The sequence below is a fragment of the Enhydra lutris genome, unplaced genomic scaffold, assembly GCF_002288905.1.
Source record: "Enhydra lutris kenyoni isolate GAN:26980312 unplaced genomic scaffold, ASM228890v2 scaffoldscaffold29, whole genome shotgun sequence".
NCBI lineage: Eukaryota > Metazoa > Chordata > Mammalia > Carnivora > Mustelidae > Enhydra > Enhydra lutris.
The window spans coordinates 14,568,582-14,582,636 of record NW_019154113.1 but is presented as its reverse complement, the minus strand read 5'-3'; the positions used below and the strand labels follow the sequence as shown (position 1 = coordinate 14,582,636).

The 14,055-nt window shown below is 45.2% G+C and overlaps 1 protein-coding gene across 1 annotated transcript in view; it reads right to left on the bottom strand.

Moving 5' to 3' along the window:
* Positions 1-14,055, bottom strand: part of LOC111152678 (ATP/GTP binding protein like 1) — a 438,273-nt gene that overhangs the window by 84,155 nt on the left and 340,063 nt on the right. The window contains exon 20 of the mRNA XM_022511237.1: positions 12,810-13,007. Within this exon, the coding sequence (XP_022366945.1) occupies positions 12,810-13,007 (198 nt within the window). The remainder of the gene's footprint in view (positions 1-12,809; positions 13,008-14,055) is intronic.

Below are 14,055 nucleotides of genomic sequence, written 5' to 3'. Positions count from 1 at the left end.
TATATATATATATATATATATATATATATATATATATATATAGTCAAGTTTGACCCAGAGCCCTTCTTCAGTCAAGACAGCATCAGGAAGCTAGTAGCAATGAGGAAACCTGTAACAAGCATTCTGGAGTGCGTAGATGGAATAAGCTTGAGAATTTAAACTGAGCTGCATGGAAGATAAGGTCAGTTGTACTGAAGCAGTCATGAGTGTATGTTAAAAAGTCCCTCATAAAGATAACACAGCGACTTCATCTTCTCCGCATTAATGTCCTGATCACAGAATCAAGAATTCCACAGAGCAAACTGGCATAGATTTATGTATCAAGACAAACTCTGCTTTAGAGTCTTCTGTGACATGCAAGGAAGTAGTGAGTTTCCCCGCTGGTGCTTCACGTCCTGATACATAGGACCAGCCTTCCTCTCTCACACCTGCCCATAAGATAATTTCCCTGATGCTTCGCACCTTGAACCCAGTCCTGACACCTGGGAGTCACCAGAGTTGTTCCCACTTCTCCGTCCCTCCCCACCCCATCCAGCCCTGGACCTGCACTGGTCTGCCCCACATCCTGAATCTCTCTTGGATGCGTCTGTCTCTCTCCTCCACCCTCCTTCAGCCTCGGACCTACCACAGCCCCCTGACTGGTCTCTGTCCCCGGTCCCTTTCAGCACATAGCTGTTAAGAGACAGATAGGATCCCATTATGTCTCTCCTTCAGTTACACCGATGAACATCGGTTATCCTTGAAAATAAACTCCATCCTCCTTAGGATGGCTCAAAGGGCACTTTTTACCCGATGACTGCATATTTCTACCACAATTCTCAAAAGTCAAGCCCTGTTGCTGACAGAACACATTCTTCTCTGTGCAATTCCACGGAAGCAAAATATCAGCCTTTTCGTTCTAACCAATTCTGATGATTTTAATGTGGCCCAATATTATATGCACAATTGTAATGTACTTCATGTTTAATCATATTACATTATCAGTAAGTAAAACCTCTAAACACTTGTTTTTTATAAACTTTCTTGTACTTGAGTGATTTCTTTTTGTTTTAACCAAAAGTAGGACTTCTCAATTAACCGTATGAAGTTCCTCTTTTGACACATCGCGTAAGATTCCACTTTGCCGAGATCTTTTTGGACCCGAATTCTGCCACATAATGCCAGAACTGCTTGCTCGCCCCAGCCTTGGGTCATCCCAACATTTCGTTAACATGAGGGGACATGCTGTAACTGAGGAACACGGGATTTCGTGGTTCCATTTTAATTAGAATGGTTTAAATTCTAACCCCATCATGGACAAGTTGTCAAGCAGTAAGTAATGCCCCTTAAGGGGCCCTGGCTGGCTCACTTGGTGGAATGCGTGCCTCTTGATCTTGGGGTTGTGAGTCTGAGCCCCGCGTTGGGTGGAGAGATTGAGGGAGATGAGCCTTACTGTGACGATGAGGGGAAGATGACGATTAGCTAAGCATTTTGTGTCAGATGCTGTCCTGAGCGCTTTACCCACAAACATGCTGAGGAGGGTACGTACAATCAGGAGCCCCATCTCTCTGATGACCACGCTAAAGGTTAAAAAGAATAAATAACCTGCCCTGTACACGGTCAACAAATGATGGCGTCAGTAGACAGAAATGCTGAAGCCCACATGAGCGCACATATCTTGTGCGAGCGTCACCCACCGTTCAGACAAACACTGTTTCACTGATCCTCGGCTGATGGGAATTAAGGTCGTTTCTCATTTTTCCCCATTAACAAGCAATGGCATGCCTGTTCATGTTATCTTTGCACCCTTCTGAAGTTAAATTTCCAGAAGTGGAAATTTTAGGATAGATGGTTATGACTATTTTTGTTGAACATTGTCATTTTTGTGCTCTTTTATGACTAAAAACATAAATTTTGGGGGGTTATTGGCAAGGACTGATATTAGTCCCTGGGTGGTGTCAACTCTGGACCCCCTGTGGGGAGCTTTGCCTCCGGTGCTACCAATCCTGTTTGGGCCCTCACGCTCCACACCCTGAGGCTGACCAGCTGCATCCTCAGGAGGACTTCCTTCACTGCTGCTCTTCTAGAACCAGGTCAACCAGCCTCCCATCCTGAGCTGCTGGCCCCTCCCACCATTTCTGGACCTAGATGAAGCAGCTACAGTAGGGGCCCAGTGATGGAACATGTCAACTTTCCTCTCTGGGGACACACTTAGACTAACAGGAAACAGGAGCGAGTGTAGCAGGCAGGTAAGTCCTTCTTCCTTCTCAACACCTCCTCCGGGAAATGGTTCTGCAGACCGCCTTAACCGGACGCATGCCACATAGCCAAGCCAACCCACATAGGACCATTTCGACATGCCCAGGAATGCAACACCCTATGCCACTTTCCGGGTCATCCCAGGCTCGCTGTCCTTACCTCTCACTCCCATTGCCGCTCGCACTCCGTCCGTGCTGGTTTTCTGGCTCACCCGAGATACTGAAGTTTATGCAAGTGTCTTATGAGTTATAAACCACGAAGCAAAGGGTATTTTATTACTGTGTTTTCTGTTACGTTCAGGAATGCTTGGAGGCATTCAGAGAGACATTCATTCATTAAGATAATCAAGATTACTGTTATTTAAATCATCACTCAGTGCAGGTCTAAGAAGGATTTTGCAACATTTCTGATGTTCGCAGTTCTGTGTTTGCCTTCTGGGCGCGGTGGTGAACTGTAAGAAGGTACCCTAGGAACACTGACATGGAAGGGACACCTTCCACCTGTCCCTAAGGAGAGCGTGCGGGAGGAAGGAATAGAACACTCTAGCACGCTCTTGTGCATTCAGATGTGGCAGCATGTGCACCCCTGGTGTGGAGTTCCAAGGTGAGATTGAGAAATACAATATGAGCCAGAAGTAGCACGAAAGCGAAGGAGGGTGAAAGAAAATCAAGAACCCCTTGACCCTACCGGCTTTCAGACAAGGACCCTTCAGTTTTGCCAGGTGAGTTCCCTTTTCCAATCACACACACACACACACACACACACACACACACAACTTGTGGATAATTCATATTCAACTCACCCCACAGTTAGCAAAGCCCTAAATTATCTCCTTCCGTGTGCTGTTACAGCACCCAGTTGTTTCCAGACTACTCTCTGCTGTTATTACCGACTTAATTAACTGCTTTCTGGCTGGACTATAAACCTGAGAGAGGAGGAAGCCGTCAATTCCACTCTGTCATGTTCTTGGCACCTAACATATTGTCTGGATTTTTTTTTTTTAATGTTTACAGAATGATGAATGAAAGAAAGAAAAAATGAAGATGAATTGACCATGTGTCTGGCCTTCGCTAAGTATTCTTAGTTTTCTGTAACTATCCCCAGTCGCAACCTTCAGCTTAAAGCAAAGTCGATACCTAATAAATGTGCATTGATGAATCAATAAAACAGGTATAAGTTTATATAAAACTAGCTAATGGCTCAAAGTATTCTAAAATGTTCTCTTCTCATTTACATTCAAGGAATATAGGCCAAAGAGAATGACTGCTTAGTGTTAAAAAACAGAAATCTTTGGGGCACCTTGGTGGCTCAGTGGGTTAAAGCCTCTGCCTTTGGCTCAGGTCACAGTCTCAGGATCCTGGGATTGAGTCCCGCAACCGCAGAAACGTATCTCAGGTTTGGCTGTCCTTTTCCCCTATGATACATGCTACATAAAACCCTGGATTAAAGTAATCCTTTCTTTGGTTTAAATCCTTTCCTTTAGGGTATTTTGTTGATTGCACTTACATTGATCACAGGGGAAAAGTGAGATTTACAGAGATAAACCATCTTTTCTTCCTCTTGGTCCTTTGAAGTCAAATTATTTGTAAAGGATCAGAGGTCATTTGAGGCTCATGGGACTATCCCAAGGGCCAGATCCTGTCCTTATTTTTTTTTTTTTTTTTTTTTAAATTTTATTTATTTGAGAGACAGAGAGAGAGCATGAGAGTGGAGTTCAGAGGGAGAAGCAGACTCCCCATGGAGCTGGGAGCCCGATATGGGACTTGATCCCAGGACTCCGGGATCATGACCTGAGCCGAAGGCAGTTGCCTAACCAACTGAGCCACCCAGGCGCCCCCTGTCCTTATTTTTTTGATACAGTGAAACATTTTCTTCAATGGGCATTTAAAATTTACAGCTCCCAGGGCCTTAGTAATCCCAGGAAAGGCCCTTGCTGGCAATCTTATTAGCATCTCTGCCTCTTGATTTTTATTTAATTCCTTTTAATATTCTACCATAATGCTGACATACATTATGGAATTGAGGGCTACAGAATGAGACAATTATTTCACTACATCATTAAGCCCGCAGTGAGTTAATAAATGGCTCAGAACGTGCTTTGAGATCATATACAAAGAGGTTTAAAAAAACAGAACGCCAAGGCAACACTTGTTGAATCACAGTTAATAAGAGAGAAAAGGGTATTGAGGTGAATGTTTGAGATAGTGGGTCACACTAAAATGACGGATTAGGTCTGTGTTTCCTATTTGTATTTACAAAGGATTGAGTGGCATTCTGAGGGCCAAACAGGCTTTTGGGAAATTGTTCTTCTCTTTTCAAAGCCCTAGAGCACAGGAGGTCAGAGCAGAGAGATGAGAGATGTAGGGGGAATGGTAGAGGGAAAAAACAGAACACTCATCTAGCATTCAAGTGTTGGCAAAGATAACAGAACGTCTCTTACTGAGGGTCGCTTGTAATTTTTAAATCCCATTCACACACAGCATCTCATTCTAGCTCACAAAAACTCTGGAAACAATGTCCTCGCCTCAGTAAAAAAAGGTAGAACTCCCCAACTTCCCTTTCCGGAGCCCTAACCCTGTCTCACCTCCCTGCGGACAATGGGTGGTCTAACTCGATGCTTCTCGGCCTTTCCTAGGGACACGGGTCACCTGAGGATCTTGTTAAAATGTAGATCTCGAGGCAGTCTGTGCAGCCCGGGATTCTGCATCTCTCACAAGGCCCAGCAGAAGTTGAGGCTACGGCCGCTCAGAACTGGCACCTGTGAACGGCATCATCCTGGAGAGACTGGTGTCCCATGTAATCACACAAAATTCAGAAGGAAGGAGCTCAATGCACACTTAATGAGATGCATCATTGCTCTTGTGCTCCTTGACAAGTAGGAGATGTACGTAGTCAGTGAGTGACAGACTCTGTCTGACTCTCACAAAGCCAAGCCAAGCACTTCTAGAGCTAAACAAAAGCAGAGATCAGGAAGCTGTGAAGGGCCTCCTGGAGATCTTGGGTTCAGGACACTACGGCATGAGGTCTTAATCATTTTGGGGTCATCCACCCTTTCAAGTATGTCTGAGAAACTATGAATTCTCTCCCCCAGAGAAATGTACACATAGGCCAATAGACAAGTTTGCATGTAATTGTATCTGTTCCTACACTCTTTTGTTCCATAAGCAATTTAAGAAATCTTGACCTGGGGACGTCCCAGGAGCTAGAAAAACAAACAAACGAAAACATTTTTAAACTCTTATTGGGATATGAACAGTTTTTAAATGCAACTCTTGTGGGAGGGCTAAGCCAACAACCGAAAAGCACAGATGAAACACACACACACACACACACACACACACACACACACACACGGGGTGGGGGGCGGGAACCAGAGAATTTGAGACTTTATGACTTTATGACAAAAGCCATAGAAAATTATCAATAGCCCAAAGGAGATCAGGGGCAAGCAAACAAAATGAGAAATTGCAAAAATTAGCAAATGACCCCATTTCTCAGCGAATGGTCCCTGGGTCACCAGAATCTGAAACTTCAAGGGTGCGCGATAAAATGCGGACTTCTGGGCCATACCCCAGATCACATGGAGACATGGTTCAGAAATTGGCATCGTATAAGACCCCTAGGTAATTCCTATGCACATTAAAGTTTGAGAAATACTACGCCTCAGATTACATTAATGAAATTAAGCGATCCCCTACCCCCACTCCCATTCAGAGCTCAGAAAGAGTCAGATGCTGTATGAGGCAGCCCTTAGAACAAAGAAATGGATTCCAAGAGAACAGTGATCCAAAATACATTCTTGAGTTATGCTCATGATTAGAACAGGCTTTTAAATTCAGCAACCTTTGGAGGAATTCAAATCTGTTTCCTGTCCTGAGCTCCACTCTTTGTTCCTGCCTTCCTCTCTTCCCCCATACTCAGGTTCACAAATCCCCTTCCCTTTTCTAGGGCCTCACATATGAATTGGCTATAATGCGGGATAGATTATGTAGGAAGTTTGTAGAATAAAGAGTAGGCAGTAGAGGAAATGTCAAGGTAATACACACAGAAATGGCTTTGATATAACTAAATCTATAAATATTGGTATATGGATATGAGTCTCTATAAAAGCCAAAATCTATGGTTCTCAACCCTGGCTTCCTATTAAATTGAATAAAATCACAGAGACCTAATCTCCAACCTCAATGGTTCTAATCAAGAAGGTATGAATAAGACAATTATGGTTAAGGGTTGGGGTTCTAATCATCTGTGTTTAAAATAAAAAAGAAAATCACCATTAAATATTCTCACATACAATCAATAAGATGACCAACAATAAAAGGTATGGAGTGTTTAATATGAAAAAAGTGCTAAATATTTTATAAGCAGTAGCTCATACAGTCTTTCTAACATTTCCATAAGTAGGAACTGTGAGGAATACCACTTTTACAACCAAAGTCCCAGAGGACAGATAACTGTCTCAAGGTCATGACTGCTAAATGCAGAGCCCTCCTTGGAACTCTGACACAAGTGCCCCCATGAAGCCATCATTCAGAAACACTGGTATATATGTATGACCGCGTACATATGTGTGATATACACACACATGTGTGTGTGGTGGAGAGAGAAAGAATGTATGTGTAATACCTGGGAAAGAGGCAATTCTGGGGCTTAGGACACTTGGCGCAGAGAGGTGTCCTCAAATAAAGGCTGTGCCAGCCCAAGGAGCGGTTGAGAGTGATCATTTGCTCGTGGGCCAAGGAGAGAAGTCACCACGGAGTGAAGTAAGCACAGAAAGTAACTAGGAAGTTGACTAATGTAAACTTAAGTTGACATTTTGCTGAAGACTAGCTCCACTTCCTCCACCTTCCCTGCTGAGGGAAACCACACTACATATCGCATCCTTCCAATTCCTTTTCATTTACTCTGCTAAGGTTAAAAAAAAAAAAAAATTTAAAAAGGAGAGAGAGAAGAGAAGAAAGAAAAGAAGAGAGAAAAGGAAAGAAAAGAAAACACATGATAGGATAAAGGTAGGTGGAGGGATGTAAAAGAACAAAGTCTTCTGACAATTAGCTAATTTGTGCTAAAAGCACAATACTTTCTCCCTAGAAAAATGTACCCAGAATGTACCACAGAAGATTCTTTGGGGTTTCAGAATCAAGCCTGGTCACCTGGTCTACAGGATCTATAACTCCTCAGATACCCAGCAAAGGCAACCTTGCCCAAGCATGATTTCAGCAGAGCCCCCGGCCATTTCTTCGTTCTAATTACGTTTTTCGATTATAACTAAGAAACACGTTGCTGCAGGTCTACTTAGTAACAGCCTAAAGCGGAAGCCAGGTCTCCTGCTTCCAAAGCCCAGGGTTAGTTTCACCAGTGACATCCTACTAGGCAGAAAGCATAGGGTTAAGAGCCAAGATTCCAGGACCAATCCTCCTGGGTTCAAATCTTGGTTCTAAAACATCCCGTGTGACATGGAGCACAGCCTGGCAATGGGAAGACAGAAATAACTTTTTGGGGGGGGCGCCTGGGTGGTTCAGTTGGTGGAGTGCCTGACTCTTGGTTTCTGCTCAGGTCATGACCTCAGGACCCTGGGATTGAAGTCCGTGTTGAGCCCCATGTTGGGCTCAGAGTGTCTGCTTGAAGACTCTTTCTGTGTCCATCTGCCCCTACCCCTCCAATCTCTTTCTCTCAAATGATTAATCTTTAAAAGACACACACACACACACACACACACACACACACACACACAACTTCTTTTTGGTTCTTGGATTTGTATATTCTGTACCTCCCTATCTGACCCAGTGTACTAGGTGGAATGGTGTCTCCCCCCACCCCAAATCCATGTCCTTCTCAGAACCGCAGGATGTGACCTGATCTGGAAACAGGGATGTTGTGGGTATTGTTAGTTAAGATGAGGCCACAGTGGGGTACGGTGGGCCCTACACCCATGATGTCTGGTGTCCTTCTAAGAAGAGGAAAGACCAATAATGTCTAGTTATTGAATCACTATAGTCCATACCTGAGACTAATGTAACATTATGTGTCAACGATACTTCAATAAAAAATAAAAGAAAAACAATAATAACCTTCTTAAGTGGGGGAAAGACGTCACAAAGACAGTGGGATACACAGTGGAGAAGGCCATGCAAGGACGAAGACAGAGAAAGAGGTGATACATCTATGAGCCAAGAAACACCAGAAGCTAAGAGAAAGGCCCAGGACGGTCTCCCCTGGAACCTTCAGAAAGAACACAGTGTAGTCGGCACCGATTTCAGGCTCTGGCCTCCAGCGCTGTGAAAGAATGCACTTATGTAGGTGTAAGTCACCAAATTTATGGCGATTTGGGATGGCAGCCGAAGAACACTAATACACGCAGCCTGCCTTCTGGAGGGAGCAGGAGGCCTGGCTTCCCTAACCAGCTAAGGATACAGAGTGTGAATAAAAGGACACTGGGAGCCCTGAAAGCCACGTGAGATGACTCAGTTCCCTACGTGAACGTCATCCCCACCAACCCATCTTCCCTAGCTAAGCACTGAGTCCCTGTGTCTGTTTCCTAATCCCGGCCATTCTGGAATACAGGTGTGAGCTGCCCCGTGGAAGGGTTTCGGGGGCACACTCATCAGAACAGCACCTGTCAGTGGGGCAAAAAAGCAGAGGTGGGGCGAGGAGGAAGCGGAAGCCCAGTACAACTGTGACAGAGGCCCTGGCAGTCCTGCAGGGAGTTTCTGGAGCTGCAACGGCCCTGTGGACTGTTCCCAGACTGGGCTAGGAGGCCCGGCCCTCCTTAGACCTACCCTTAGATGCACGAGGCTCACCCAGAAGAGCCACAGCTTTGGTCAAGGCTACTTCTGTCGGCGACGAACAGATTCCGGTGATGTATCCAGCTGTAAGCAGCTGGGAGTGCGCAGCTGGGTCCTGGGTCTGGCAGGTGCATCGAAGCATTCCCCCCACCTTGTACAAGTGGCCTTCCTTTTGTTGAACCATCATTTGTTATGAGAAGGCAGCCAAGTGAGAAGTCCACCTGACTAGAATCTCCTTACTCTGGGAAAGAATCCATGCCAGGTATCGCGTCTGAGGGGCTCTCACATCATGCAGACAGCGACGATCGGAGAGGTCTCTGCCTTGCATTCTTACACACTTCCCTCTCTCGCTCACACCTCTTCCGTGACTACCCACCACAGTGACTAAGAATTTCTACTTGAGAGTGGCTTCTAATCACATGTGGACCATGGCAGTTCCTCCTTTTTCTAGTGATCTCTGGACAGAGAGGATATTCCTCTGACTCTGCATGGACATCGCCATCCACTTGTCCGTTCGTTCATTCATTCATTGGTCAGTTATCACACAGATTCAACACGTCCTCTACGCTAAATAAGGTATTGAGCATTCACATGATGAATGAGATTGTAAAAGGCCTTACCTGGCAAAACAAGGAGTTAGAATTTCTCTAGACACTCTGAAGGATTATGGGCAATACTGTGACTTGAACAGGTCTGGGTTACTGAAAAGCCCCTCTGTCGGTGATGGAGCAGATGGGTTGCTGGAGGGATCACGGGAGGCAGTGTGCAGGTGGGGGCTTTATATATTAGCTGAGACCTTCAGACCTCCCTGAGTCTCCCAGCTTCTGTCCTTCCTCTCAGACCCACTCTGCCCACAAGTCAGCTGCATTGCCAATGAGCACACGGAGAGCCTGCTTGGGTGGGAATACTCACACTGTCCTCCTAGGCCACAAGCAGCCCATGGGGCCCGGTCACATGCCTTCATATGTGCCCACACACCATGGATGTGACCCCAGGTCACAAACACTCAGTGGGAAGCACACGGCTATCTATGTAGACTGGGCACCTCTAAAAAAAATGAGCCCCAAGGGGATGGATGATTCCATTTTGGCTTTTCCCCTCAACAGCCTCAATAGCTTTGGGCCCATCTCTCAGTGGGTGGGACTTCTACATTAAACACAAATTATGGATCTAAGTGTATAACCTGGTAGTAGAGACCATATTCCAAAGAAACAAAAGGGAGTTGTTGGGTTTTTTTGGGTTTTTTTTGTTTGTTTGTTTGTTTTAAGATTAGCCAACTATGGACTGAAAAATAGAAGAGAAAATATCATATTAATAATAATTATTTGAAGGCAATAGCTTATGTTCTTTAATGCAGTTCCAACAAAAATGTCACTGTAAGAAATGATATTTCATTTCAATACTAACAAATCAGGTACTTAGTGTGCTGGGGGAGAAATGATTGGAACTACTTTAAAGCTGTGTTAACCAGAGAAACTGCAAAAATATTTATATTCTTATGAAGGAAGGAAGGAATGCCCCTCATGGGTGTATTTAAGTGTCCTCCATCTTTTGGATAAATGGTAATGCTGAGCAAAAAATGGAAAGATGACCTTAGAATAATAACCTCAGGACTCAATTGGGACTAAGCTTCTCAATGTACAAAAATCATTTGCAATATGTTCAGGATGGAAATTTCTATGCTGCTTTATAACTCATAGACTTCATTATATACCTCAAACAAAATCACCAAAACACCCAACTCTGGGCCGCCTTCCATCCCCTGGGGTGCCCCCCCATATGTAAAATTATTTACCATCCTCTTACTCACTGTCTGCGACTCTGCTCAGTGACTCAACAATGTTTGTAAGGATAGAGAAACAAAGGGAAAGAGAAAACCAATCCACTCGGAGAGGTGTTTCATATAGAGAACGGGACTGTTAAACCAAAACCAGGTCTGGCACCATTAGTGCTTTTCTCTAGCCAATTCGTTCTCTATCCTTTCTTACAAAGACTCGTGCAAAAGCCACATGGACAATTTCCCAGGGCAAGCTGGGCTGATAGGTGAAAGCCATCCCACTGGGCAAGCTTCTTCCATTCTTTGTCATTTCTGGCAGCCCCTGTGTTTGTTACATGGCAGATTTGGGGGGGTGGTGTGTGGTAGGGGCCTGAACCCGAGTCATTTAGTTTACAAACAACAACTCCAGAGGACTTTGAGTTTCTAGTTGACTTATGGTGAATGGCATTGATGCTTATCTGACCGGAAGCTCTTAGTCTGAATGGGGGCTTGGAGAAACAAGGTCAATGAAAGTCACCAATCCAATAGATCTGTTAATGATGCACGCATTTGTCCTTTAAACAAGTGACTGGCCCTTATCCATTAAGAGGCACACAGCTAGAGGGAAACAAGTCTATATCCATAATGTCTTCGAGTCACAATATCCCAAGCTTATTTTTCCCAATCCTACAGGTTTTGAATGCCAAGAGACTGAACCTATTAGTGATGATATAACCTCCAAGTGCATTTCTACCTGAATTTTCTTTTGGCCTTTACAAAACTCTTGTGCAGCAGGGAGGAAAGGAATCCTTAAGATTATCAATATCTGATACGTGACACACAGGTTCATAGCGGTATGTGGCTTGTGGCATTGCTGATAAATGGAAAAGTGAGGTCTGTTGGTGCCTGACCCCCATGCCCCTCCAATGCTCTCTTCTTATTCTGCATCGACATTCATGTGGGTAAAGTGGACTAATTCAATCTAATAATTTATTAATTCAAGAACACAACATTTATTTTTAGCAACTGCTTAAACAAACAGGTTATTTAACAGAATTAATAGGTCAAAGCTGGTGGTTCAGTAGCCCTGTGTATCAGAAAAATAAAAAACCTTGGCCAGGTGGGAAGTTAGGTAATATTCCTCACCTGTCACTCCCTATGCTCCCTTTGATAGCTAACAAGATTTTCACAAGCACAGGACCATGTAGATGCCAAGTGCTTTCTGGCTGTTCTAGGAGAATATCAAAGCCAACACAATGAGCCTTAATGCTCATAAGATCCAGGTATCCTTGGGGTTGAATGGAAGGCTGTCAGCTCGCCTAACAAATTTAAAAGAATCTATTACCATGGCACTGTCACAGTGTCCCTTATTTATGCTCCTCTAGTGGGGGAGTGGGAAGAACAGCTAGAACAGCCTGCTACAGCAGCTCTCCAGCTGCTCATGCAGTTAATATAGCTGTAGAAAGAATGTGATTTATACGAGCCTTTCCCTTGGCACCAGAGCCTGAGTCCCAGATCCACTCATGTTGGGGAGACACATGTCAGGTAGTCACTTCTGTGCACTCTGATGACAGCAGGGTAATAGCGAGCTGCTGATTTAGATAAGCACGGAGGCTAGAGGCATAAAATACCTGGATGGAAAGCTCACTCTCTAGGCACCAAACCACGGCCTTGGTGATGCAAGGGGAGCTTGGTGGACTGGTGCAGGGGGTAACAAGGGAGCCCTGTGCATCAAACAGGGCCAGGCAGAGGTTCCAGGAAAGCTGGGGACACATGTCTGAGGGAGGCTCCCTGTGACTTGCTGGCAAGGGCAGATGATTGAGAAAGCAAATCAGCAGGCACGGACAAACTGTTGGCAGGATCAACACAGACAGTGCTACCAGGGAAGGCAATCGTTGAGCTAGTTCTGCAAGATCAGGTCACTGGGCCAGACTACCTGGAGACTTCTTCCACTCCCAGGAGAGAAGGAAGAAATGAGTGGTCTTTGACAGCCTCTCCCCGCCCTTACGGTATATTGCTGCCGGAAAGCATACGGATGCCAGAGCCTCACATACCTGATAGGGTCCCTGGTTGCAACCACAGTAGCTGCTCTCCATGGTGTAGCTTTTGGACACCCCCATCTCTCTCCACACCACCACCCGGGCCGTGGAGGCTCGGGATTTCTCCACGAGGAAGCTGCAGCTACTCATTGTGAATGCTGGGGCGAGCTTATCAAGGATTTTGGGAAGAGTCTACGATAAAAAAATAAAGCCATGATGAGTTGGGGAAGAGCATCATAAAAATTAACATCTCAACATTTATTATGCATCTCAGTCTATCAATCACTTAATACATGCAGCTGCGACTCTTACATCATCCCGAAGAAAGAGACGCCAAGGGTTTGTCGCTTTTTGCTCTTAAATGAGGAAACTGAGACTTAGAAAAGCAAGAAAGAAATAGCATGAGTCCAACTACAAAGAGGCTGACATGGGAGCCAAATGCCAAGCGGGCCAACCCCAAAGACCACAGTCTTTCAGGTCCGTGTTTCGGCATCCCCATGGACCGGTGTCGCACGGACACTCAGGCTCATGCATCACTGCTCTGAACTCCATGGAAAGCCACAGATGCCACAGGGACTGACATTCAGAGTGACTCCACCCGATCTCACGGTTTCCCAGCTCTAAGTCGGACTAGGGACTGTTCATTTATCCCAGGTGTACAAGTCACCGATAACCACTGGGGGTCGCATATAAAGTTTCCTGAAAGAGTATGACTGCCAAAATGAACTTTCTAGTCCCACCTTATTTGTTTGTTAAAGATTTTATTCATGACACAGAGAGAGAGAGAACAAGCAGAGGGAGGGGCAGAGGCAGAGGGAGAAGCAGGATCCCCACTGAGCAGGGAGACCAATGAGGCTCCATCCCAGGACCCTGGGATCATCATACCAGCCAAAGGAAGATGCTTACCTAAGCCACCCAGGTGTCCCTCCAGTGTTATCTTATGATCCATAAATCTGAGGCTGGGCCAGTTACAAAAGTCTAAAAAATATGTCTTTTCTGGGGGCATCTGGACTGCTCAGTTGTTAAGCATCTGCCTTCGGCCCAGATCATGGTCCCACCGTCCTGGGATCAAGTCCCACATCGGGCTCCCTGCTCTGTGGGAAGCCTGCTTTTCCCTCTCCCGCCTCCCCTGCTTGTATTCCCTCTCTCACTGTGTCTCTCTCTCTGTCAAATAAATAAATAAAATCATTAAAAATGTATGCCCTCTCTGGGTTCTAATGTATGCTCTCTCTCGGTGGGT